Here is a 25,516-nt window from a genome sequence, read left to right on the forward strand (position 1 = left end):
CCAGTGGAAGCCCCTCGTCTAAATATTTTCAAGGTCCAAGGATTTTAGTAATTAAATATCCTGATGGCATGAATCTATAAAGACAAGGCAGTGGGCCAACCAGTGCAAGTCAGCGCTTCAGTGCGGGGTGGGGTGGGGGTGGGGGAGGAGGGGAGGTTTTTTTCACTACCCTCTTTGGTTCTCTGGCTGGGGCCCTGTAAATTAGACTGAAAAACTTGAGATTGACAAAAAGAGAACATGCGTATTTATTTCCTATAAGCTTTATATGACGCGGGAGCCGTTATAAGGAAATGACCCCCAAGACAAGGTGAAACCTGAGGGTTAGATGAAGTGTGGGAAGTTTTGGAAAAAACGTGATAGGACAAAAGGATATGAGCTAATTGGAGTAAACTGTGGAAAAGTTAGCAAGGCCTGTGTGTTCAGATTTCTCTCAGATTCCCCTGGTCTTTGGAGACAAGGACGCTCCTTTCCTCCTGGTGGAAGGAGGGCACAGTGAGATCTGAGGACCTGCTCCAGAGAGACCCGCCTGCACCTGCCATTTCTCAGATTCTTTCAGCTAAAACTACTCAATTTGTCAAGCAGCCATACCTTGGAGTAGTGTGTTCTTCTCAGCCCCGCCGTCAGCAGACAACAAAGGTGAAATAAGAAAACTTTAGAGGTGATGGCCTTTGCAACCAAGACAGTCCATACTATGCAGATCTGAAATTTTCTAGACAATTTATTTCATATATTTTTCAATTGTCTTTTTATGAAATTAATACAATCAAAAAATTTTGGTTGTAATTTGTTTTTGTTTTTAATTTTGGGGAACAATTACTTGCAAATCTGTGTTGGGATTAATGTCTGTTTTTTTTTTTACCTCAATAAATTTTATTGCATTTATAGTTGTGCAATAATCATCACAACCCAGTTTTATAGCATTTTCATCCCAAACCCCCAGCCTGTCTCTCCCACCCCCCAGCCTGTCTCCTTTGGAAACTAAGTTTTTCAAAGTTTGTGAGTCAGTGTCTGTTCTGCAAACAAGTTCATTGTATCCTTTAGATTCCACATATATGTGATAACATATGATGTTGGTATCTCACTTAGCATGATAATTTCTAGGTCTGTCCATGTTGCTACAAATGCCATTATTTCATTCCTTTTTATGGCTGAGTAATATTCCATCATGTATATGTACCACATCATCTTTATCCACTCCTCTGTTGATGGACATTTAGGTTGCTTCCGTGTCTTGGCTATTGTATATAGTGCTGCAGTGAACATTGGAGTACCTGTATCTTTTTGAGACATGTTTTCTCTGGATAGATAGATGCCCAGGATAAATTAATGTCTTCATAGCCACACTTAACCTTGGATGTAGAAATCTGAGCTGAAGGAACATTTTGGAGCACTCACCAAAGACTGGCTCTGACCTTCTCTGGGGAAGTTACTAGTTTATAGCTGAAATGGCATGTTTGCATCCTTCCTACATGGCATCTTCAACAGTGATGCCAACTGTGCATGGAAAGTGATAACAGGATGTGTCCTTGGAGGAACCACTTTCCAAGCATCCTCTCCCAGACCTCTAACTCTGTGGGCTCTGAAGTTTGGCCAGAGACAGGCTGAAATGAGATTTGCTTTCTCTCCTGGAGTGATTACATTAAGGCTCTGGACTAGGTTCCCAGACACCATCCCTTTGTCCAGCCCACGCCTTTAGGACTATGCCAGTAACTCGGTGGTGAACCTGAAACTAAGCCTAAAAGGAAGCAGATGCTTGGTATTTGAGATTTCCCAAGGCCTTCCTCAGTTCTTCATTTCTGCCTGTGGGATTTCATATTTGTGAGCATATCCTCTGAATGTGATGGTGTTGTAGCATCAGACTCAGCAATCCTGACTCTCAGGGCACTCATTTCGTAAAGAGCACGCATAAGAAGGGAGCATTTGAATTATCCTGTAAATGTTTTAAACTCACCAATGATGTTTATGTAGCAATCATGGATCCTGGGAATGGAGAGGGCTTTCTGGTCTCCAAAGCCAGCTGAGATGGGTTCCATATTATTACTTCTGAGTGGGGTACTCAAGTCCGTTCCTGCAATTCTTAGCTCCCTTTTTATTTATTTTTTATTGTCTTATTTTACTAGGGAAAATTGAAGCTGCACAAGGAAAACCTCATCTCACTCAGCAGTTAATTTTTTTCTTTCATCCTAATTCTCAAAGGAGTAAATAATTGCATACAAAGGATACAAGCTAAGGTTTCTATTCTGTAAGAGTATAAGGAACCAGCATTATTTATCTATCTGTTTCCCTCTTATTTGTATTAATAAAAAGAAATTAAATTTTTTTCCAAAACGTCAAATAAATGAAATCATGCAGCTAGAAAATTGTGGTATGCACGAAGATGACTGTCAATGATCTAGCAGATAAATGACTTGATAACACATATAAATACATTCCTCTGTGTTTTTCAAAGTTTTTCTCAGAGTAAAGACTATGGAATCAAAAGAGAAGGTAGACACTAACTCAGATTTTTCGAAGGAAGGAACCTATAAATAAACTAATTGGACTATCACTTGATTTGTGTGTCAGATATGTAAGTACTTAGAGAACAATGTTTGTTTCAGCTGTTCTCATCAGTATGATTAACGACTATTTAAAAGCGCTTTTATTCCATTTGTATGCCAGCTGTTCTTATATAGAACAAACTTGGACTTTCTCAAGATAATCCAAGTCAGCTGTCTGTAGGGTTTGGGGGCTGATACCTACAAGTTAGGAAGGGAGTTAGAAAAGGAAATGGATGGCTCTTAGCTCATCGTGATGAGGTCAGACCCAGAGGCTCGTGACTGAAATATATTCCTAAAGCAGATGCTTCTTTCTGGGGACTTGTGAAATGCAGGGCCTGCCCTGTGTAGGTTCTGCTTGGTAGAAAGGTCTGAGCCAATAGGGAACCTTATGCATCGTTAGCAAGTAAAAAAGAACCTAACTAGTCTTAACCACACAGACTGACCATACTTTCAGAGGTAAATCTGCAAGACAAGTCTTTGGAAATCATAGACAAGCTTGGCCAAGTGAAACCCTCAAGCCATGGAAGTAATGCTATGTCCTTTCCCAGTGAAGTGGCTGCACACCAGTCACACCCTGGGGACAGGCAAGGTGTTGGTGATGGTGGGCATGATTTCACAACTGGAAAATCGTGTGTGCAAGGTCACAACTATCAATGATTTGGCAGATAAATGACTTGATAGTACAGTTTTAAATGCATTCATCTGGGCTTTTCAAAGTTCTCCTCAAAGAAAAGATCATGGAATCAAAAGAAAAGAGGGGCATAAAGGGGAATAATTTGGGACATGAGCTCCAAAGACAGTGACTATTTTTGCATTTTCACTTCCTGTACAGCAAGTTCAAAAGTAGTTGTGTGATCACTGTATCCTCTGCGTTGAAAGGCAAAAGGATATCAGAGATGAGAGTGATTTCCTTTCCCACAAAACTACTTTCAAAAGGATCCACATGAAAATGAAAATCCCATAGTAGTCTTTAAGGTCAGTTAGTTTAAGGCACAGACAGTCAACACATATTGTTCAAGTTGTCCCTGTGCTAGTAAGTCACTCCGCCAGGAAGCGGATGCCAGACTTGGAAGCGCTTTCCACCTCATTGGGAGAGATTAAAGCCTAAGAGCTAACAGTTGTTAGACGCTTGCTATGTTGAGCCCTGTACCCGATCATATGCATCCATGGTCTCATCTCCTCCTCAGAGCAGCCTTATGGAAGTCATTACCATTACTCCACCCCCATTTTAGAGGTAAGGAAAACAAGAAACTTGAGATATTTATTTTCCTCTTTCAAAATATTAGTAGTATTCATGTGCATTCAGTCCAGGTAAATTTGACTATTCCAGAAAAAAAAAATGTGTTGGGATTCTGATTGAAATTATACTGAATGTCAGTATGAGGAGCCCTCAAATCTTGATATCACTGAGCTTTCCATCCAGGAAAATGGTGTGTATCTTCATTTATTCAGATCTCATGAAAATCATTTTTCTTTCATATTTCTTGTAAAATTTACAGCGAGGTATTTTATAATATTTGTTGCCATTGTGAAAGTCTACTTTTAACCATAGATTTGCTTATTATTAAATTTTATGGCTCTATACAACTGGAAATGCAGAATAGATAAACTCAAAGACCTGTCTTAGAATATAATTCAAAATCATTCCTGTTCAATTACTGCTTAGAACCTAGGTGAGAGAGACAGTATGCAAAATCATCTCTTAAGATGAACAAAAGTATGTCTTTGGTCTGAAAAATGTGGTGTCTTCCCGGACTCCATTGGAGTGGCTTGATTGAACTTTTCCCTCATTCCATTTTTTTTTTTTTTTTTTTGGTCTTTTTGCCATTTCTAGGGCCGCTTCTGCAGCATATGGAGGTTCCCAGGCTAGGGGTCTAACGGAGCTGTAGCCACCGGTCTACACCACAGCCACAGCAACACAGGATCCGAACCGAGTCTGTGACCTACACCACAGCTCACGGCAGCGCCGGATCCTTAACCCACTGAACAAGGCCAGGGATCGAACCTGCAACCTCATGGTTCCTAGTTGGATTCATTAACCACTAAGCCACGATGGGAACTCCCCTCATTCCATTTTGATGTTTGGCCATCAGCCTGTGAAAACTATTTCCAGGATTTACTAGGAGGTTGTTTTTCAAAGATATTTTCTAGGAGTTCCCATTGTGGCTCAGAGGAAACGAATTTGACTAGCATCCATGAAGACACAGGTTCTATCCCTGGCCTCGCTAAATGGGTTAAGTAAGGATGCATGAGCCATTAAGTAAGTTGCCATGAGCTGTGGTGTAGGTTGCAGGTGCAGCTCGGATCTGGCATTGCGGTGGCTGTGGAGTAGGCCGGCTTCTACAGCTCTGATTCAACTCCTAGCCTGGGAACCCCCATATGCCGTGGGTGGGCCCTAAAAAGACAGAAAAAAAATTTTCCATATTACATTTGTTATCTATATGAAGATCTGAGAGAAGACTTGCCCTGGTCTTTGTTCCTCTTGAGAAGCTGCTTTGTGCTTTTACCTAGTGGACCCAGTTATCAATCATGTTAGTAAGAGCGCCCCCCTGGCTGCTAGAGAGCTTACAGTCAAATTTTCACTCACCTCTAACAAATATGCAGGATTTTCATGGTTTGTGTTTTGAGTTCTACACTTATTCCTGGCCTTTGTCAAACTTTCCTACAGTTATGCCTGTTTTTCATTTTTTTAAATCTTGTTATATCTAATACATCTTTAATCCACTTTCAATGCTTTCTGGATGGAGGGAGACTTAGAAATGCTTAGGCGGGTATGGAAGCTACAATCTATGCTCTGGTTCATGAAATTGCATGGTAAATATAATGACCACACCATTTCGTATAAAGACCTTGTTTTTGAAATACTTATACATTCTTTGAAATTATACATCAGTTCATACAAAATAGTCTTAGCCTTAATTTCTAAAATCAAACACACTTGTAAAAACATAGCAAAATGATTTAGCGGGTAAACCTTGGACTCAAAGCCTGACTAGGAAAATTCTTCATGAGGTTCATTGCCTCTTACCATTTGAAATGGGTGCCTTGGAGTTCCTGTCATAGCTCAGAGGAAACAAATCTAACTAGTATCATGAGGACTCAGGTTTGATCCCTGGCCTCCCTCAGTGGGTTAAGGATCTGGTGTTGCTGTGGGCTGTGGTGCGGGTTGCAGATGCTGGTCAGATTTGGCATTGCTGTGCCTGTGGTATAGGCTGGCAGCTACAGCTCTGATACAACCCCTAGCCTGGGAACTTCCATATGCTGCAAGTGCAGCCCTAAAATGACAAACGAACGAATGAACGAACAAAAGAAAGAAAGAGAGAAAGAAAAATGGGTGCTTGCCCCCCATTTTGTGCTCAATACTGAAAACACAATTCCTCAACAAAGATTTACTCTCTCTCTCTTTTTTTTTTGCCACAGCAACGCAGTATTCGAGCTGCATCTGTGACCTACATCACAGCTCACGGCAGCGCTGCATCCTTAACCCACTGAGTGAGGCCAGGGATCAAATCCCCAACCTCATGGTTCCTAGTCAGATTCATTTCTGCTGCACCATGATGGGAACTCCTATTTACTCTATTCTTATATTTCAAATTTTTCCAGAAAAGAATTTTAAAGTTATATAAATTTGAAGTCATATTTTTGCATTAAAATGTGTAAAAGCAAATTTCCAAGTCAACAAAGACAAGTACAGTGTATGGGAATAGTTTTTAGAAAGGTTTTAGTTCAGTGATTTGTATCAGGCAGTGTTCCTTATGATAATTTTAGGAAAATATGAACGAAAAATTTTAGGAAGGAATTTATAATACTGAAGTCTATAAATATTCAAAACATCATCTTACTTTATGGGAGCAAGATAAGGCAACTGAAGATGTTAAAAAACATTGACTTTGGGAGTTCCCTGGTGGCTCAGCAGGTTAAGGATCTGGCATTGTCACTGCTGTGGCACTGGGTCGATCCCTGGCCCCAGAACTTTTGTATGCTTCAGGCACAGCAAAAACCAAACCAAACCAAAAAAACCCATTGACTTTATTTAATCAGTTCATTCTGGACATAAAGAATGACAGTCACAAGGCATTGTCCTGGGAACAGTAGCTGGGTACTTTTACATGTGATTCCCAAAGGAAAGAGATGCTCCTTAGGAAACAGTGGGGCGGATTAATTTTTGAGAATAATGAGAGACTGTGAGCATGATATGATCCTATCAGACTCAATGCTTGCCAGAAGCCTGAAATCAGAAGCACGACCAGGTCCAATCCTAGTGACCTCATTTCCACGTGGGGAAGACATTTCTAATACTTTCATTTAAAGAAATTTTTATTCTTCTACTGGTGAATGTCATAGAAAGGGTATGTAATGAATTTCTTGTTTGAACCTCTGTTGTGTTCATTTGGAAGTTTAGAAAAATCTGTAAAGATCTGCCTCTCGACTTCGTAACTTTATCAGTGCCCCTGGATGGAACATGAGGTCAACTATGTACGTTTCAGGGAGAGGGACAGCCCCAATCACCCCTTTACGGGATTCATTCATCAGCTTAACTTCATTCCAGGCTCTGCCATACTCCCCGCGAACCAGAGAGCAACCGATGCCAATTTTATCAGCCAGAGCCTGTGGGAGAAAACATGAGATCAACCAAGAGTGAGGAGAGGGAGGGGGAAGAGGAAAAATAAGTGGTTGAAAGACCCACCTTGCTTGAAGGTGAAATACACAACTTCTGCAAAAGAAAGTGCTTAGAAAGGCTGGAAAAATGTGAAGTGTTACGATAGGAGCTGGTTAAAATGTGATAAGTTCCCTTGTTCCTCAAGATTCTGTGGACTCAAAATCTCTGTGTAGGTCCTGCTGTGAAGTGACATTTTTCAGGCAGTTACGCTGCATTGTATCAGCACAAGATTGATAATGTAATTGGAGCAAAGCTGTTCCACGGGCTTTCAGCACTAGTGCATCTATCAATCTTTCCATGCTTCTGGGCTGCTCCTTGGGTGTGATGTGCAGTGGGATTGAATGCAAGTATCAAATTGGTGGGGACTTGTTTCTAGCCCATTTGTTCTGAGTGGTGTAGACAGGTGTTATGGAGCCAGAGGGGCAGAAGTGCGAGCCATTGGTCCCTCTTGGGCTGCATGAGGTTGGTTATGTTCCTTGGAAGTTGTCTTTTCAATTTGTCCTGATTTAAAAGTACCTTTTAAAATAATCTGGAGACTTCTTAGCCACATCATAGTGGATAAGAAAGAGAGCTGGCTGGTTGTGAATTTCGGCTCAGCCACTGACTAGCTGTTGTCTCCTCAAGCAGATGACTTAACCTCTCTGTGCTTCATCTTCATCTGTGAAATGAGGATAACAGCAGTATAACCACCTTCCTCTTCGTGTAAAGATGAACTGAATTCATGCCATGGTTATTGGCACAGAGTAAGTGCTCGATAGGCGTTTCTAGTACGAGAAGGTGACACTTGTGCTGTTTCGAGCATCCCTATAGTTATAATGTAATTTACTGATTGCTTACTATATAATGACTGCTACCAGGTAGTCTTGGGTGGACCAGGATGATTAAGACATGGTTACCACTTTTAGGGTCTTACACTCTATCTGGCCTGGTCAGTGATCAGCTACAACACAATGATATTTGGATGTATGGCATGCTGTAATGTATAATAAGAAACACATATTTGGTCTTTGTCCAGTTCCCAGCACAGAGCTTCTAAAACCCTTGGAATTTCCTAAGTGATGAGAGCAATAAAGGTGTCTTTTGTTATAGGAATGAGGTGACTTTGGGGCCATATCTAAGGATGGGGGCTGGTTGCCAGGAGACCTAACCTTGTGATCGGAGGGCTGGAACTTTCACTCCCACCTTCTGACCCCCTAGGGAGGGGAGGAGGGCTGGAGGTTGAATCAATAGGCAAGGATTTAATTAATCATGTTTATGCAATGAAGCATCCATAAATACCCAAAAGGACAGGATTTGGAGAGCTGCTGGGTTGATGAACAGGCAGACATTTAGGGAGAGCATGGAAACTCTTGTGCCCATTCCCCACACCTCATTCCTATGCGTCCCTCCTACCTGGCTGTTCCTGTCTTACACTCTTTTATAGCAAACCACTAATCTAGTACATGATACATTTCTCTGGGTTTTGTGAGCCACTTTAGAAAATTAATGGAATCCAAGGAGGAGGTTGTTGGAACCTCCAATCTATAGTCTGGTCAGTCATATGCACAGGTGACAACTTGGGCTTGTGCCTGGTGTGAGAAGTGGGCTGAGGAGTTCCCATCGTGACTCAGTGGTTAACAATTCCGATTACGAACGATGAGGTTGTGGGTTCGATCCCCGGCCTCGCTCAGTGACTTAAGGATCCGACATTGTCGTGAGCTGTGGGGTAGGTTGCAGATTCGGCTCAGATTGCGCGTTGCTGTGACTCTGGCATAGGCTGGCAGCTACAGCTCCGATTAGACCCCTAACGTGGGAACCTCCATATGCCGTGGGTGCGACCCTCGAAAAGACAAAGACAAAAAGACAAAAAAAAAAAAAAGAAGTGGGTTGAAGCGGGTGAAGGGAGCAGTCTTTTAAAACTGAGTCCTTAATGACGCTATTTCCAGGTAGATAGTGTCAGAATTGAGTTGAATTGTAGGACACCCAGCTGGTGCCAAAGAATTGCTTGGATGTGTGGAACACACCCCCTTATTCCCTTGAAATTGGTCCTAGAATCATTTTACACTCATAGGGGGGCAGTGACACAAAAATAAACATATATTTTCCAAAATAAAATGTATTGGTCTCTTACTCCATGTCAAGGCACTTTAAATCATCACAAGACCCCTGTGAAATAGATACTGTTGTAGTGCCCATCCTCTAGAGAGTAAAACTGAGGTCACTGTATTTTCCCAAGTTCACAATAAGCAGTGACCTATTGTGGTACTTCTTGCTCCAGTGACCTTCTGACTGGTCTTCCTGTTTCCAGTCTTGCCCCCATTCTAATTCCTTTCCCAATCTGTTGCCTGAATGGTTTTTCCAATCATGATATTACCATTTTCCCATTAACTTTCAGTGGCTACTCATAGATTCTAGGATCAAGTGCAAACTCACGTGATGCTTTATCATCTGGCCCTTTAGCCTCATCCAACCCTTCCTCTCTTTTCTGCATCCAGACAAACCACACTACATCCCTCAAATGGACCACTGACTCTCATACCTATTGTCTTGAATGAAATGTTTGCATTATTCAGAACACTCTTGTCTTCCTCTTTACCTGCTGAAATCCCTAGGTAGCCTAAAACATGGAAGCCACAAATTAATCCCCCACCCCCACCCCACCCCCACTGAGACTTTCCCTGTTGTCACCTGAGAACCCACAGGTCTGGCTTAGGTTCCCCTTCCATGCTGGGACTGTCACTTTAGCATCTCTATATTCCCAGACCCTGGAAGGGGCCCTGCCTATAGTAGGTTTGTGATAAATGTTGAATGAATTTGCTTCCAATAGTCTGGTGAATACATGTGTGTATGCGTGTACACATACATAGCCATGTCGAATATAAGTACATCTAAATGATAGGATTCATATCATCAGCCGATCGTTAGCACTTGGCTCACTCCACAGTGATAAAGACAAAACATTTTTACCTAATGGGAAATGAGGCAAAAACATCTTAAATACCTTGAAAAGCAAAGCTCGATGGTAGAAGATTCCTTTTTTGATCTGTCCAATTGGTACAACATTGGATTTAAGTTGAAATTTTAGTTCACTTATATGAAGTTCCCAGCTGAAATCATGTAGTTTCTCTTTCAGAATTTTACCGCCCATTTTTTCTGCCACGTACCTGTGTCAATTACAATGAGATTGAATTGGTCAAGTTTAATATCTGTCTTTGGATGCTTTGAGTGTAACTGTGTAATTATATGTATAAAAAATATTTTCCCTAAGAGTTTTGCTTTACTTTTAAAAATGTACTGGAGTTCCTGTTGTGGCTCGCAGTAATGAACCCAATTAGTAGCTATGAAGATGTGGGTTCCATCTGTGGCCTCGCTCAGTGGATTAAGGATATGGTGTTGCCATGAGCTGTGGTTTAGGTCACAGACATGGCTCAGGTCTTGCATTGCTGTGGCTGTGGTGTAGGCCAGCAGCTGCAGCTCCCATTCGACCCCTAGCCTGGGAACTTCCATATGCCACAGGTGCAGCCCTAGAAAGACAAAACAAACAAAAATGTACTTACCATAATTGACATTATGCTTACTGTATTCAAACTTTCATATATAAACTGAAATTGTAATAATTTCATTCAGCAGGAAGAAAGAAATGAATGCTAATTTCCTAATATTTATAGCAAGATAGAAATAAATATTACACTAAATAGGTATCAACACAGTTTTAATTTTACTCTTGGAAAGTATTTTCAAATGTTCAGTCTGAAACCGAAGGCGTTGTCCTAACACGTGATCCTTTTTTTTTTCTTTTTTTATAATGATTTTTATCCTTGCTATTATAGTTGGTTTACAGTGTTCTGTCAATTTTCTACTATACAGCAAAGTGACCCAGTCTCACGCACACGCACACTCGCGCACACACACACACACACACACATTCTTTTTCTCACATTATCCTCCATCATGCCATGTGGTCCTTCTTTTAAGGACTTTAAACTCAGAGACAAAGACAAACACATAGGAAATTTTCCCATTAGGTTCACAAATATTTTCAAGTTTTATCATCTTTTAATTTTTTTAATTTTGAGAAAGTCATGGCATTTACATACAACTGAAGTGAGAGGAAAGAGGCAACAAGGAAAAATAAGTAACAGAAGAGGATGTGAGATGAGGGTGTACTTTGCCTGTGGATTTTTCCTAAAATTAGGCTCTCCCTGAAGATGTTGGTAATCACTTTGTCACCTAAGGCTACTAATCTTGGAGTAAAGGCAGAATTGCACATTTTAAAGGAAGAATTTCCCCTTGCTGTGTGTGGGACCAAGTGAAGAAGAACAATGGTGAAAACCAAGAGAAAGGGTTGGGCAGACACCTGCAAAACTGACTGGCAGTGCCAGCCATGTGCCCTATAGTGGCTGCTAGGATCCAAAGGCCTGGGGGCAAACCTCTGTATTGCCATCTTGCTGTGGGCTCAGGTTACAAAACCAATTATTTGGGAATGATAAAGAGAATTTCTGATAGGAACAAAGCATGAGGAAATTTGACAAATGTTAAAATGAGCTAATTCAGAGTTCTGCTTGAGTCATCACTTCTCAAGGACACCAGGAAAACTTTGGTCGCCAAAAATGCTCTCTTCCAGTCCTGGCTGACAAGAAGTCAGTGATCTGGCGGCTGCGTTTCTTGCAGTTGTCACATCCAGGTTTGATGTTTGCAACTCACTTCTATTTGGAGGAAGTACAAGCGCCTGTGGAGACTGCAGCTGTTGCACAAGCCAGGAGCTCACGACTGGCTGGTGTCAGTCATGAAGGCGATCCTCCATTTCTAGTGATTCCTAATCCCAGACAGCTAGCAGCTCACGTCCTCAGCTTTCTTTGAGTGGAATCAGATTAAATGCTGTAATTTAGGAGGCGACCTCACTGGCTAACACAGAGCGCTAAGCCATCTCCTAGAATACCCACAATCCCACTTTAGAGCAATGTGAAAAGCAAAATATCAGACCTATAAAAATAGGCAGTGGCTATTTGTATTAGGAAATAGCTCGTGAGTCTACAAATAATTTACAATAGGATTCCTTCATTCATAACTTTTTCATGATTGTGCGGAAAGATACTTTCCATGGTTTAGCTGGAGAAAATGACACAGGCATTTTTCTTTAAGCAGTTACCAACTCCTAGCTCTGATTCTTGGCAGAAATATGATCTAAGATATAAATGGAGAATTTTTTTTTTCCAATTCATCATTGTGTTTTTGCTTCAGAGTCAGAGGCAGGACTCTGTAAAGTTCAGTTTTATTGTGGTGTCGTTGTCTGAAAATTGGCTAAAAAATGTAAACCGCTAATGTCAAAAAACATTTTCTAGAAATTAAAAATGTAAATGTATATATAGACAACTTACTTTGCAAGAACCTCGATCTGTTCCTTTATATTGGTGATGGGAAGTATGGATGTGGTCACTTCATACACGTAAACACAGAAGTCGGGATCAGAGGGAGGGTACCATTCTTTATCAGGGCTTCCTTCTCCCATCAGTTTTGGTACTGCTGCTGTAGCCTCTTCCTCCTCTTTCACTTTCTCCTCTTCTTTTTTCCCTCTGCCTTTCCTTAAAGAGTAAACAACAGCAATCAAAGTCACAAAGTGAACAAACACTAACTCTGCCCTGAGTAAATCTGAAGAGCATGGCAAAAACCTAGTACTTTATATCTGCCTCAACAAACATATCACATATAGTTTTCGAATTTTCCATAACAATGATAGAATTTTATAGCCTCTACATTTTGCAGGAGAAATTAATTTTCAAGAGAATATTGCTACTGCTAATGATTGATATATATTATGAAAACCTTATACTGGTCTTCTGTTCAACTGCTTAGCAAGATATCTGGTATATTGTAGGTATGTAATAGATATTTATTGAATTAGAAAAAATAGTTTGCTTCCTCAGGGACTCTATGCCAGTCTTATAGCATCTCTTGCTTCACTTGAGACCTCTGCAAGAAGGATCTGGATCACTATATTAAAGAATAATTATCCAAAACATGAAAAAAGGCAAAAACAAAATAAAGATGGCAGGGAGTTTCTGTGTCATGCAGGGACAAAGACTCATCCAAAGTTTAACTAGGGAAATATAATTAGTTTGGTACTTAGGGAAAAATGGAATGTACTTGATAAAAAATATACTGTTTAATTAAAAGACACTTAATTAAAATTTCTAGATTTAGAGACATTATTAGTTAACATATATATTTTTGTTTAGTAGATATACAAATTATTTCTATTCAATGGAAAATATATTCCAAAAGTTGCAATTTATTGTCCTGTAAGATGTTAGTCATTCTACAGGATTTTTTTTTTTAAGTGTAACTCAGAAATCTTTTTCTAACATCCCTTAATTAAATTGGATAGAAATACATATTTTATCAAATGATCTTTGAACCAGTATTAACATCTTACTAATTCTCTCACTATTAATAAGTTGAGCAAAACAATGACATGGGTTCTCATTCAGGTAACAGGGAGTAAGCACGCTTCACTGTCTCTCCTACTGGGCACAGTCATAAACCTGGACAGGGTGCATGCATTAGCTCTTTGAAAATTCTGAAAGGTGATTTGTAGCAGAAAGATCAGAGAAGACAAAATCGAATTACTACTGAACTGATGGTGAGTTTATCTTTTGATCTTCCTCCACTATTCTCCAAGCTGAACTGGCCCCGAAGCTGGAAGTGAGCATCAGCACAGAGGAAGCTCAAGGAGAAACAGGAAAGAGAGAAAGTGGAGGAAAGCCCTGTTTTTTTATTTTTTATTTTTCTTATTTTTTATCCATACTCTTTGTGCCCCAGTGCTCAAGGAGCCTGGTGACAATGGTAGCAGTCATGACATTGAGGTCCCTAAGAGTCTAAAGCTGCCTTCTACTTGGCCCAGTCCTCCTGCTGTTTGGCTGTGGTTATGGATTCAGTCACAGCAAGAGTGTAGCTAGCAGGGCAGGGTGAATAAAGTTTTTTGGCCAAAAGAGAAGTTCTAAGGAACCAGGAAAGACAAGGGAGGTCTTGGAAGGGGGGATGATGAAGTAAGTAACCCTTTGAGATTGTTTATGAATTCCTAGGCTTACTTCTAAGCTGTATGTGCATAGGTCTGACCCTAAACAGCACATACACAGATTTTGAAGATGGAACTACAGTATAGACCACTGCCCATGTCCCAAATTGGACACTAGTTGGCACACATGCAGGGCTGATCCAAGTAGCACTCCAAAGCCTTTGAAAATGAGGCGAACAGTGGAATGACAACCCACAGGACACTGGTTTGAATTCGAAGAATGAAAGCAACTGGAACAGTTGACTACTAAAACACACACACACACACACACACGAAGCATTCTTCTTAGAATGTATTTAAGATCCATAAAGAAGAACTGTAGGACTCATAATATAATATTACAATCTAATTACCCAACATATGAAGAACCAGAAAAATCTCAACTCATATGGGAAAAGATAATCAATACACACCAGTGCTGAGATGACACAGGTGTAAAATGTTCCAACAAGTAGGGTCAAACATTCTTGAAGTGACTAGGGAGTGAGAGAGTCTGAAAGAAATAGAAGATACAAAGATAGAATTTGGAGCTAAAAAATAGAATAACTAAAACTTACAGAACATAACCCCCTGAAGAGATTCAATAACAGACTGGAGATAACAGAAGGAATAATCTGTGAACTTAAAGATAAATGAATAAAAATTATCTAATATGGACAATACAGAGAACAAAAGATTGAAAAAACAACTGACAGAGTCTCAGGGACTTGTGGTACAATGAAAAAGACCTAAGGTGTGATCAAAGACTCAGAAGAAGGAGTTCCCTTCGTGGCTCAATAGTTAATGAAGTCGACTAGTGTCCATGAAGATGCGGGTTCAATCCCCGGCCTTGCTCAGTGGGTTAAAGATCCTGCATTGTCGTGAGCCGTGGTGTAGGTCGCAGACGTGGCTCAGATCCCGCATTGCTGTGGCTGTGGGGTAGGGCAGCGGTAACAGCTCTGATTAAACCCCTAGCCTGGGAACCTTCAGGTTGAAAGCAATCAAAGAAGACCTACTGTGTCCCTAGATTTAAAGATATGACATATTAAAGATGTAATTCTCCCCCAAATGATCTCCAGGTTTAATGTAATTCCTATCAAAATCTAAACAAAGTTTCTGTAGAATAAAAAATTTTATTCTGAGATTTATATGGAAAGGCACAGGTCCTTGAACAGCTAAATCCATTTTGACAAAGACAGGAAAACAGGTAGATTCACTTTACTTGTTATCAAGTCTTACTGTGTAGCTTCAGCGATCAACTAGAGTGATATTGGTGGAGGGACAGACACAGAGTAACGTTACAGAACAGAGGCCTCAGACCCACACAGGCATGCTCAAAAGGCACAGAAACAATTCAATGGAAGAAGTACAGACTTTTCAACAAATGGTGCCAAGAAATTAAACGTGAAGGATCCTTGTGGTGATAGAACTGTTGATTATTTTAAATGTAGTCATAGATACATGAACCTACATGTGTGATAAAAGTGCATAAAAGTTGATACACACACACACAGGAGTAAAACTGGGGGAACCTAAATAAATTTGTTGGATTGTATTCATCAGTATCTTGGTTCTGATATTGTACTATAATTTTGAAAACGTTATCATTGGAAGAAATTGGGTAAATGGTACATAGGATCATTCTGTATTATTTCTTAGAATAGCATGTGAATTTTCATTTATATCATAAAATTTTCAATTAAAAAATCGATTGGCCATGTCTGTGTCATCTGTTATACTGTTCTCTTTATTCATGCCTTGGTTTACCCCTTCATCAATTACAAACTATCTTTGTTACTGTAGCTTTATAGTAAGCCATAAAAATCAGGTGATTCAATTCTTTTTCAAAATGGTTTTGGCTATTATAGTTTATTTACCTTTTTGTAAAAATTTTACTATTGGCATATCTCTATCTACAAAAATTCCTACTGGGATTTTGATAGAATTATATCAAATCTGTAGATCAACTCAGGGAAAACTGCCATTTTCACTATGTTGAGTTTTCCAACACGTGAACATGGTGTATCTCTTCACTTTAGTGATTCTTTGATTTCTGTTGTGTTTTATAGTTTTTGATATACAAGTTCTATACATGTTTTTTTGTTTCATTTTCATTTCCATATTTCATTTTTCAGAACTATTAAAATGTTATTAAAATTTTTGGTTTTCAATTTTTCTTTGCTGGCATATAAAAATATGATTGATTTTTCTGTGTTGACCTTATATCCTGACATGTTGCTAAACTCACCTATTAGTTTTAGGAGTTTTTTAAAAAATGGATTCCTGAGGATTTTCTATTTAGACAATCATGTTGTTTGCAAACAGAAACATCTTTTCTCCCCTCACTTTCCAATCTGTATATATATTTTCCAATCTGTATATATTTTTAAATTGCCTAATTGCAATGTCTAGGACTTCAAAAATAATATTGAATGGGAATAATAAGAATGGCTATCCCTGTTTTGTTCATGATCTTTGCAGGAAGGCATCCAGTCTCTCACCATTAAGTATGATGTAATTCTTTGGATGCCTTTCATCAGGTTGAGGAAGTCCCCTTATCTCCCTGTTTTGTTGATAGCTTTATTTTTTAACATGAACAGATGTTGAATTTTGCCAAATAATTTTTCTGCAATTAATATGATCATGTGCTTTTTCTTCTTTATACTGTTGATATGGTGTATTACATTGATTGATTTTCAAATACTGAATCAGCCTTGCATTCCTGGGATAAACTTCTCTCAGATGAATTATTCTCTTTGATTTGATTAACTATTACTTTAATTGCTAATATTTCAGAAAGAATTTTGCTAATGGTGGATTACGACCTATAATTTTCTTATAATGTCTTTGTCTGGTATTGGCATTAGGATAATGCTAGTATCATAACACATTGGGAAACACTATTTTCTGGAAAAGACTGTTTAGAGTGGTGTTAATTCTTGAAATGTTTGGCAGAATTCACTAATGAAACCATCTTGGTCAAGAGATTTCTTTTTTGGAAGGATTTTATGAAATCTACTTCTTTGATAATTACAGGATTTTTTGGGTCATATATTTCATCTTTGATGAGTTTTGAGAGTTCACAATTTTGGCTGAATTGGGCCATTTTGTCTAAGTTGCTAAATTTAAGGTTTTCATAGTATTATCCTTTAATTTGTGTAGGTTTATAATGTCAGTTCCCTCTCTCAATTCTGATATTGACAATTTATGTCTTTTCTCTTTTACTCTTTGTCAGTCTTGCTAGAAGTTTATCAATATTATTGACATTTTTAAAGAAATGGCTTTGATTTCATTGACTTTCTTTGCTGTTTTCCTGTTTTAAATTTCATTGATTTCTGCTCATTATTTTATTCCTTCTAATTATATTGGGTATATTTTGCTCTTCTTTTTCTAGATTCTTGAAATAAGAGTTTAGATGACTGATTTAAGACATCTTTACCTAGTGAAATAAATTTACCTCTCAGTGCTGCCTTGGCTGTATCTCACAAATTTTGAATTTATATTTTCATCTAGTTCTTTTTATGTTTAAATTCCTTTGAGACTTCCTCTTGTCCCAGCGATTATTTAGAAGTGTATCATTCGTTTTTTACATGTTTAAAGATTTTCTTGTCTCTCTGTCATTAATTTCTAGTTTGATTCTGTCATAATGAGAAAACATATTGTGTGATTTTAATTATTTTAAATTTTCTGAGCCTTGTTTTATGATCCAGGGTATGGTGACTATTCCAAATGCAGTTGAGAAAATATGCATTCTGTTGTTGGTGATGGAATGTTCCATGGTATGTTGTTCAAATCTTTTATCTTTGCTGATTTTAGGTCGAGCTGTTCTGTCACTTGCTCAGAGGGACATGCTGAAGTCCTCGGCTGTAATTTTGGATTTATCTAGTCCTCCTTTCTGTTCTATCAGTTTTTGCCTTGTGTATTTTGAAGCTCTGTGGTTTGGTGCCTATGCATTAGACCATTATGCTTCTTCATGGATTGATCGATTTTATCATATGTAATAGCCTTGTCTCTAGAATTTTTCTTTGCTTGGAAGTCTACTTTATTACATATTTTAAAAGCCATTCCTGCTTTTTAAAAAATAAGTATTTCCATGGTATATTTTCCCATCCTTTCACTTTCAACCCACCTATAACAACAAATTTGAATTGAGTTTTTAAAGCAGCAAATAATTGAATCATAACATTTTATTTCACTCCAACGATTTTTGGCTTTCGACTGGTTCTTTTTCTTCTTTTTTTTTCTTTTCTTGCCTTCCTGTGGGTTACTGAAACATTCTTTAGTTATCCATCTTGATTTATGTATACTGTTTCTGAGTATTCATTTGTAGGTATTTGTATTCATTTGTAGGTATTTTATAGGTTACTATGGGTATTAAAAATACATACATGGCTTATTACAGTCTGCTGCTATCCACATTTTACCACTTTTACCTTTTCCACTTTTAAATATCATTGTCTTGGGTATCAGATGTTGTTATGATACTTGTTTCAGGAGTTCTCGTCATGGCTCAGAGGTTAACAAACCCGACTATCATCCATGAGGATGCAGGTTCGATCCCTGGCCTCACTCATTGGGTTAAGGATCTGGTGTTGCCATGAGCTGTGGTGTAGGTCGCAGATGCAGCTCGGATCCCATGTTGCTGTGGCTTAGGCCAGCGGCTACAGCTCCGATTGGACCCCTAGCCTGGGAACCTCCATGTACCTCAGGTGCGGCCCTAAAAAGACAAAAAAGATTGTTTCAATTATCAAATATGCATAAAATTCACAAGTAAATAGTCTATTGTATATACCTATATTTCAGCTCTCCTTGTTACTTTCTTTCTTTCTAATACTTCCAAATTCTTTCTACATTTTCTTTTCATTAGAAGAACTTCCTTTACCTAGCCAACCTGTAAGGGTAGGCCAGCTAGTAACAAACTTTTCTTCGTCTGTCTTTATTTCCCCCTCTTTATTGCTGAAAGATAGTTTCACCAGCTAGAGAATACATCATTGGTTCTTTTTAAAATTTTATTGGCGTATGGTTGACTTATAATGTTGTGTTAGTTTCAGGTGTACAGCAAAGTGAATCAGTTATACATATACACGTCTATTCCTTTTCAGATTCTTTTCCCATACAGGTCACTACAGAGTTTGAGTAGATGTCCCTGTGCTATACAGTATGTTCTTGTTACTCATCCATTTCATGCATAGTAGTGTGTACATGGCAATCCCAGCCTCCCATTTTATCCCTCCCCCCCAACATTTCCCCTTTGGAATCATAAGTTTGGTCTTAAAGTCTTTGAGTCTGTTTCTGTTTTGTGAATAAGTTCTTTTGTATCATTTTTTTAAATTAGATTCCACATATTGGTGATCTCATAAAACATATGGTTGATTCTTTTAGCTCTTGAAACATATTGTGCCATTTCCTTCTGACTTGAGAGAAATGTACTGTCATTCAAATTGGTATGTCCCTATAGGTAATTGGAATCTGCACCTTTATGAAGTCTGGATCCCATGACTCAGGTGCACGTCCTTGGGTGGAGCTAACTCACATGAGAAAATTGCATCTTATGCTATGCTCATGGAGAGACAACGAGGACGAGGAGACCTGTGGTTGACTTCTTTCCACCTTTGCATATGTCTATATTTTTCCTGGTGATCTTGTATTTTATCTTTTGCTTTAATAAATCTTAGTCATAAATATATATAAGCCTCAAAATTGAACCAGGCCAGTGTAGGCAGGGAAATCTCCTAAACTATATAATCAAAAGTATAGAGCATTCTGTTCCACTAGAAGTAAATTAGGGATGGGAATTATCTTTAAGTGTTAATTAAAACATGGGGTGGGAAGGGGATAAACTAAAGTCCATTTGAGTTTTCTCTTTAATTAAGAGGGAAAAAGTACAAAAATAATCCTTTCAGCTGCCATTGGAGAATGATGCAAAACTATATAATCATAGCAAATACTAAAAAGTTTTATATTTTCTAATTCAATATTCTATTTACTACAGCTAAGTAGAGTCTACTCATGTGTTAATTGCACTAGCCATATATTGTGATAAAATCTGTAAGCAAAAAATAGTATTTCTCAGCTATATGATCTTAACCGCTTCCCTTTTTTGTAAGATAAGCAAGCTGAACATCTTAACATACATAGTAAGATTTTAGTAAATTAAGAACCAGTAGTGGGAAGGTCAGTTAGAATGGCGCAAAGTATAAATAAGTTTACCTGTTTCCTAAGATTACAGGGTAGCTTTATAAGATTGGAGAGCTGGACTCTGTGATTACTCAGAGTCACCTATAAAACAAAACAGGCATTTTTCTCACTGAGTGTGCTGCCTGGAGTAGGAAGAATCATTTGGCACGTAGACAGTAATATCCAGGACACGGGGCTGAGTGCATCTGGGAGGGGAATCTGACTGAGTGATTAAAGAAGAGATAATTTACGGGAACTCCTGAACTTTAGTTTTCTGCTGCTATAAATAGAAATCTTTCACTTGGGCTTCTTTTCCATGAAGACTGCCAAGTGGTCGTAGTAAGGGCTTCTGTACTTTCATTTCTGAATAAATATGGAAACAAGAGCTTGGAAATTATAAAATTAGCTCCTATAATGTTACTCATCAGAAAGAGTATCAATTTATGATGAAAGTTATTAGAACCTTTACCTTTCTTGCAGAGGCCTTAGCAAAACTATCTCAGAGGCTTGCTGTGGGAACCTAAAAGAGTAAGGATATTTTTGTACGTTCACAGGTAGATGAGCAGGTAGGTAGGTAGAGAGGAAGATAATTGTCTGGCTCAAAATCATGTACTGACATTGTCAAAGTTTAATCACTTGCTCCCTTTGATACCACCAACTGTTTGAATGTATATTACAGAGCAAGGCTGGTGGAAGGAATGCAAGTCATGAATCCAGCCCACTTGCGGTTTCAACTTAGGTGGGAAGATGTCGGCATGTGAAAAATAATCACAATACCAGGTAGCGTTCAATAAATTCCACAAGGAATAAAAATTAGAAACTCAAGCAGTTCAATGTTAAAAGAAACCTATTACACTTGCGTATCTTATTCTACCCAGTCTCTTTCAAAAGAGTAAGAAAGGAGTATTACACAAGGTGGAGACAGGATTTATTTGGGGCTTAAGAAGATACATTGTGTATGTGTGTGTGTGGTTTATTTTGTTGGTTGTCTGTATCCCCACTAGGATGTAAGTTCTGTCAAGGCAGAGGTATTTGTTCACAGCACTTCCTCCAATACTGGAAAAATTCCTGACATCTAGTAAGTGCTCAGTAAGTATTTGTCGAATGAATAAATCAATTCAGGAAAAGAAGGTCAGAAGGTATTTAATTGTCACCAAGAGACAATACATTTTTGGAACACTTTTGAAATTGGTTAAAATTTGGAGGAGGGGTAAAAAACAGCTAAGGTATAGATAAAAGAGGGTTTGAGGGAAAGTATTTTATTTTTTAAAATTTTAATTAAAAATTTTATTGAGGTATAATATATATGTAACATTATATTGGTTTCAGGTGATCAGCATAATGATTCGATATTTGTATACATCGAGAAATGATCAATAGGTAAGTCTAGCTACCAATCTATCACCATACAAAGTTAAATTTTAGGGTTCACTCTCTTGGCAACATTCAAGTATGCTCTACGATATTGACTGGAGTCACCATACTGTATATTACATCCCCGTGACTTGTTTATTTTATAACTGAAAGTTGGTACCTCTTGACCCCTCCACCTACTCCCCCTGCTTCTCTCTGGGAACCACTATTCTGTTCTCTTTATCTATGATTTTTTTTTTTGCTTGTTTATTTGTTTTGTTTTTTAGACTCCACATATAAGTGAAGTTGTATAATATTTGTCTTTCTCATCTGCCATTTTGCTTAGCATAATGCCTTTGGGATCCATCCATGTTGTCTCAAATGGCAATATTTCATTCTTTTTTCATGGTTGGTAGTATTCTACCGTATACATATACCATACTTTTCCTTCTTCCCCTCCTCCTTCTCCTTCTTCTCTCCATTCACCCATTGATGGACTCAGGTTGTTTCCATGTTTCCATACCTTGGCTTTTTTAAATAATGCTGCAGTGAACATGGGAGTTTATAAATCTTTTCAAGTTAGTGTTTTTTCTTTCTTTGCATAAATACCTAGAAGTGGAATTGCTGGATCATTTTGATTTTTAATTTTTTGAGGAAACTCCATACTGTTTTCCATAGTGCCTGCACCAATTTACATTCCTATCAATAGTGTACAGGGGGTTCCTTTTTTTCTACTTCCTGGCCAACACTAGTTATCTCCTGTCTTCCTGATGGCCAGTCTACCAGGTGTGAGGTGATACCTCATTGTGGTTTTGATTTGCATTTCCCTGATGATTATATTTAGCATCTTTTCACGTGCATGTTGGCCTTCTGTATGTCTTTTTTTTGAAAAAAATGTTTATTCAGATCCTCTGACATTTAAAAATCAGATTGCTTTTTTTTTTTTTTTGCTACTGAGTTTTATGAATTCTTTTTACATTTTGGATATTAACCTTCTATTGGATATATGATTTGCAAATATTTTCTCACATTAAGAGGTTGTCTTTTAACTTTGTTGATGGTTTCCTTTTCAGATGCTTTTTAGTTTGCTATAGTCCCAGTTGTTTATTTTCGCTTTTGCTGCTTTTGCTTTTGGAGTCAGATTCAAAAATTTATTACGAAGACCAAAGTCAATAGCTTATCGCCTAAGTTTTCTTCTAGGTGTTTTCCGGCTTCAGATCTTACATTTTGAGTTAACTTTTGTTTATAGTATAAAATAGTGGTCTAGCCTCATTCTTATGCATGTGGCTGTCCAGTTTCCTGAGGGAAATTATTTTAAAGACAAAAATGTTTTAGGAAGTCATTGTGAGGCGATCAAGATGATTTAAATAGCAGGAATTTTAAAGTATACGTTGTAAAGATCTGAAAGTCTCCAAAGGTGAACTGACTAGAAGGATATGAAATAGGATACAGAAAACAATAAACTTTTAAGTGTGCGTGATAAACTCATGTGTAATCAACTTACATATTTATGAAAACTAGACTGAGTGTAAAATATAGTATAGTATGAACGGGGATAGTAAATGTTGGTTGGAAGTAGGATGGTCTTTACAAGGAGAAGCTTTAGAGGGCCTAAGACGTGCTGGTTGCAGGGAAGCCTAGGGCAGTATCAGGAAGGTGCCTGGATCAACACAAAATAAGTCTCTCCTACGAGTGTTGTGCCATAAGAGTGTGCCACTAAAACCTTCAAAACCAGAAATAAAATGGTGTCTGGTCACCTAATGAGTGCCTCCTGCTTAAAGGTTTGAGTTTACATGGTAAACGGTCATCATATGCATCAGGAAAAAGACAGAAATCCACGCTTTCACTTTCCTTGACTGTATTAGGGCACCTCTCATCTCTTCTTTCCTCCTTTTCAAAAATTCAGCCACTTTGTGGTTCGAGATGTCTCATGATTCTTTGTCAGTATCACTTGGTATCTTTTTGTCAACATTAAACATTCTCCATGACGTTATCAGATAAGTAGAGCTTTACACTCTATGTCTAGGGGTCCACAGTTTTAACAGTCACAAGAGGAGAAATGTTGACCAAAAAATAAACAACGGAACAATAGAATTCTGACCAGTCTGTCTTCCAGTCGCCAAGAAGAGGAAAGAGCCTGGACACATGCCGATCACGTCAATAAGCCAGACAGTGGTTTAGGGACTTTACGTATATCATGTCCCTTACTCTGACAGCAGATTTATGAGGTAGGAACCATCATTGCCAGTTGACAATATGATATGAAAACCAAGGGCCAGTTTTATCGGAACCCAAAAATCTGTGTGTTTTCCTTTACAAGCCAACAGAGCTCTTAAATGTTGGGAGCACATTAAGGGTTTATCTTCAAAAGGGGAGTGAGATGCAAGAATATGCAGAGACAAGGAGCAGAGTGGAGATGGTGTGAAGAAGAAATAATTATCCTCATTTTTTGTAATTATTTTCCCGGCGCATACTTTAAGGGAGCCAAACATCTATTCCTTTCAATAACCAGCATTCAATATTTGAAATAATTTGTGACTACTTATACAGTAAATATTCCTCTACTGCTCTTGATGTGCCTGATGTTATTCTAGGTTCAATGAAAAAGGCCTGATCCCTTACTAAGAAGGACAAATAAACAAATGAGCATTAATCAGTTTGGGTTATATATTAGTCACAGATCAAATTCACAAAGTATTTGTCCCAAAGGGAAGATTTTGCCTGGGGTAATCAGGGAAGGCCTCACAAAAGCAAAAATGTAAAGAGAATGCAGACTAGGCATTGCCATGTATGCAAGTCAGGAAACTGTTATTACACACTATGCCGTGGTTGGAGTCTGGACTTCATCTGGAAGATAACAGTCACTATTTTAGGCAGAATAATATGATCAGACTTTCACTGCAAAAATAGAACACCGAGGGGTAGGTAGGATGGAGGATGGGTGGACTATACAAAAGGCAGGAGGATCTTACAATAAGGAGGTCAGTGTGACTGAGATATACTAGATGTGACTAGGGAAGTGAGGTGGGAATGAAAAGGAAGAACGATTTAAGAGATAAGTAAGACAGAGTGGACAGGAGTAAGAGATTCATTCAGTTTTGGGAATAAGGGAGAAGGACCTGAAGATGCCTCCTATACTTGGGCAATGGTCTGGAAGATGGGAACACTCACCAGCATCGGGAATAGAAGAGGAGGAGGCGGCGTGGGAATCAGGGAGAACAATGAGTTCAGTTTGGAGCACACCAAACTTGAGGTGTTTACAGGATAATGGGATAGAGAAGACCAACAGGCAAGTAGACACACAAGTCTGGACTGAGAGGGGTATAAACTGGCATATACATGTGAGTGGCAGCTAAGACTGCAGAGAGTGAGTAAAGGAGTAGATGAGGAATCCGGGAAAATACCAGTATTTAAGGTGTTTCTAGAGGATGGGGAGACAGCAACAAGGGCCAGAAAAGAAGGAACTTACAGAACAAAGTGACTTGGATCAAATGAGATGAATACGTGAATGCTTCAAAATGTCACAGAAAAATATTAATACCAAATGTTTACTGAGATACAATAAAAAGCACAGCTGTTGGAAGATTGGCATTTTGATATTCACAAATACACAAAATAACTTTCAACCCAGAAGGTTGAAAGTTTCTCTCGCAAAAGTTTGGAATCAAGAGCCAAACTGAATTGTAAGAAAAGTAAAATGATGGAAAAGAGCTGAGGATGGCAGAACTACCAAAGACAGCTGATGTGGCATCA

General features: G+C 38.5%; 1 protein-coding gene across 2 annotated transcripts in view; it reads right to left on the reverse strand.

Moving 5' to 3' along the window:
* Positions 1–6,554: 6,554 nt before the first annotated feature.
* The window catches only part of ARMC3 (armadillo repeat containing 3), a 92,633-nt gene continuing 73,671 nt past the window's right edge, over positions 6,555–25,516 (reverse strand). Inside the window, exons 17-19 of one of the 2 annotated variants that reach the window (XM_047755339.1) lie at positions 12,558–12,761; positions 10,181–10,343; positions 6,555–7,148 (exon numbers count right to left, since the gene is read on the reverse strand). In XM_047755339.1, coding sequence (XP_047611295.1) covers positions 6,939–7,148; positions 10,181–10,343; positions 12,558–12,761 — 577 coding nt within the window. In that variant the 3' untranslated portion in view covers positions 6,555–6,938. Of the gene's footprint in view, positions 7,149–10,180; positions 10,344–12,557; positions 12,762–14,667; positions 14,748–25,516 lie in introns of those variants that run through there. The other variant, XM_047755340.1, reaches the window with a different exon arrangement.

The sequence above is a fragment of the Phacochoerus africanus genome, chromosome 12 (assembly GCF_016906955.1).
Source record: "Phacochoerus africanus isolate WHEZ1 chromosome 12, ROS_Pafr_v1, whole genome shotgun sequence".
NCBI classification, from domain to species: Eukaryota; Metazoa; Chordata; class Mammalia; order Artiodactyla; family Suidae; genus Phacochoerus; species Phacochoerus africanus.